The sequence below is a fragment of the Sinocyclocheilus grahami genome, unplaced genomic scaffold (assembly GCF_001515645.1).
Source record: "Sinocyclocheilus grahami isolate Dianchi unplaced genomic scaffold, SAMN03320097.WGS_v1.1 scaffold5335.1, whole genome shotgun sequence".
NCBI lineage: Eukaryota > Metazoa > Chordata > Actinopteri > Cypriniformes > Cyprinidae > Sinocyclocheilus > Sinocyclocheilus grahami.
This window is the reverse complement of record NW_015510051.1, coordinates 8710-9950: the sequence shown is the minus strand read 5'-3', so window position 1 is coordinate 9950 and position 1241 is coordinate 8710. Positions and strand designations below refer to the sequence as shown.

The window sequence follows — 1241 nt, the reverse complement described above, 5'->3', positions numbered from 1 at the left end:
GGCCTAGCGGTTTACTCACATGCTACTGGATGATGCCTGCAATGAAGTAAAACAAATCTTCATAATAAAACTTTTTAAAGCTAACAGACAGTGTCATGCAGAATATTTACTAGTTAACCAGTGATCTGCACTTACCTTGCTGTCCAACTTCTTCATGGTGACTAAGTCCAAGGACTTGAGCGAGTGTCCCGTAGGAGAGATGAAGTAGAGGCAGATGTGGATTCTGGTGTCGTGGTAATTGAATAGAGAACGCTTTATTTTCAGCTCTTCCTGCAGGTAGTTTTCAAACTGTGTGTCGATATAGTCCACAATGGGTTTATAGCTGAGAAAAACACATTGCAAGAAATCAGGGATTGCGATATGCATTAACTTATTAGCATCAATATTTGAGAGAATTTTTATACATGTTATCTCTTCTAATGAATCCAAGACATTTTGTGAGAATGAGAGAGTCTTGTGTAGAGTCTTGACCGGACCGTGTTTACACTGCCTGACCTGGTCCCTTGACTTCTTGGCCAGTTTTCCCTGCATGCATTGCTTGTAAGCTTTCAAAGCCTACACGGTCTCATTCTGGATGCATTTTTCCCAAAAGAGGCAATGTCTGGCATCGTTCCCGACTACATCAAACAGGCAGTAAGTCTCTCTGCCTGTCTGTCCATCTTTACAACCAATATTCAGAGGGTTAGAAGGCACATTCTAGCAGTCAATGTTTATTTTTTTTCTTCTCACCAAACCGTCAGTGAAAGGAGGAACTTTCTCAAGAAATTCTTGGTCAAAGAGAGGGTCAAACTGAATATTATAAGAAATGTTTTATTTCCTAATTGTTTTAAATGAGATTTGCAACCCTCTAACATTTGGGACATGCCTAAAATTTATTATAAAAAAAAAATTATAAATAAAATAATGCTACCACTGTGTTGCTTCGTAGTTACTGATAAACATATATTTCCCTATACAATAAATATATAAAATTTTATTTGATACATTTTCTTACAATTTTGGCAACAAGGTTGAAAGGTAGAGCTTGATGAATGCAGTAAACATTACTTTTCATGCTTATTCGAGTTTTCAGAATGAGAGCATGTGAGGGTGTCATTTCAAAATACATTAACAAACTGCTTTGTTTTATAGCTAGGGCTGGGTGATATGGCCAAAAATATTATTGCAATATGCAATATCAACATTTATCATGACAGTCATTTACCATTAATGGGGAAGGAAATGCTTTCCACATGTTTGTT

The 1241-nt window shown here is 36.7% G+C and overlaps 1 protein-coding gene across 1 annotated transcript in view; it reads right to left on the bottom strand.

Moving 5' to 3' along the window:
* LOC107577182 (FERM domain-containing protein 7-like) overlaps nucleotides 1–826 on the bottom strand; it is a 24951-nt gene extending 24125 nt beyond the window's left edge. The window contains exon 1 of the mRNA XM_016263282.1: nucleotides 136–826. Within this exon, the coding sequence (XP_016118768.1) occupies nucleotides 136–531 (396 nt within the window). The 5' untranslated portion in view covers nucleotides 532–826. The remainder of the gene's footprint in view (nucleotides 1–135) is intronic.
* Between the last annotated feature and the right edge of the window lie 415 nt (nucleotides 827–1241).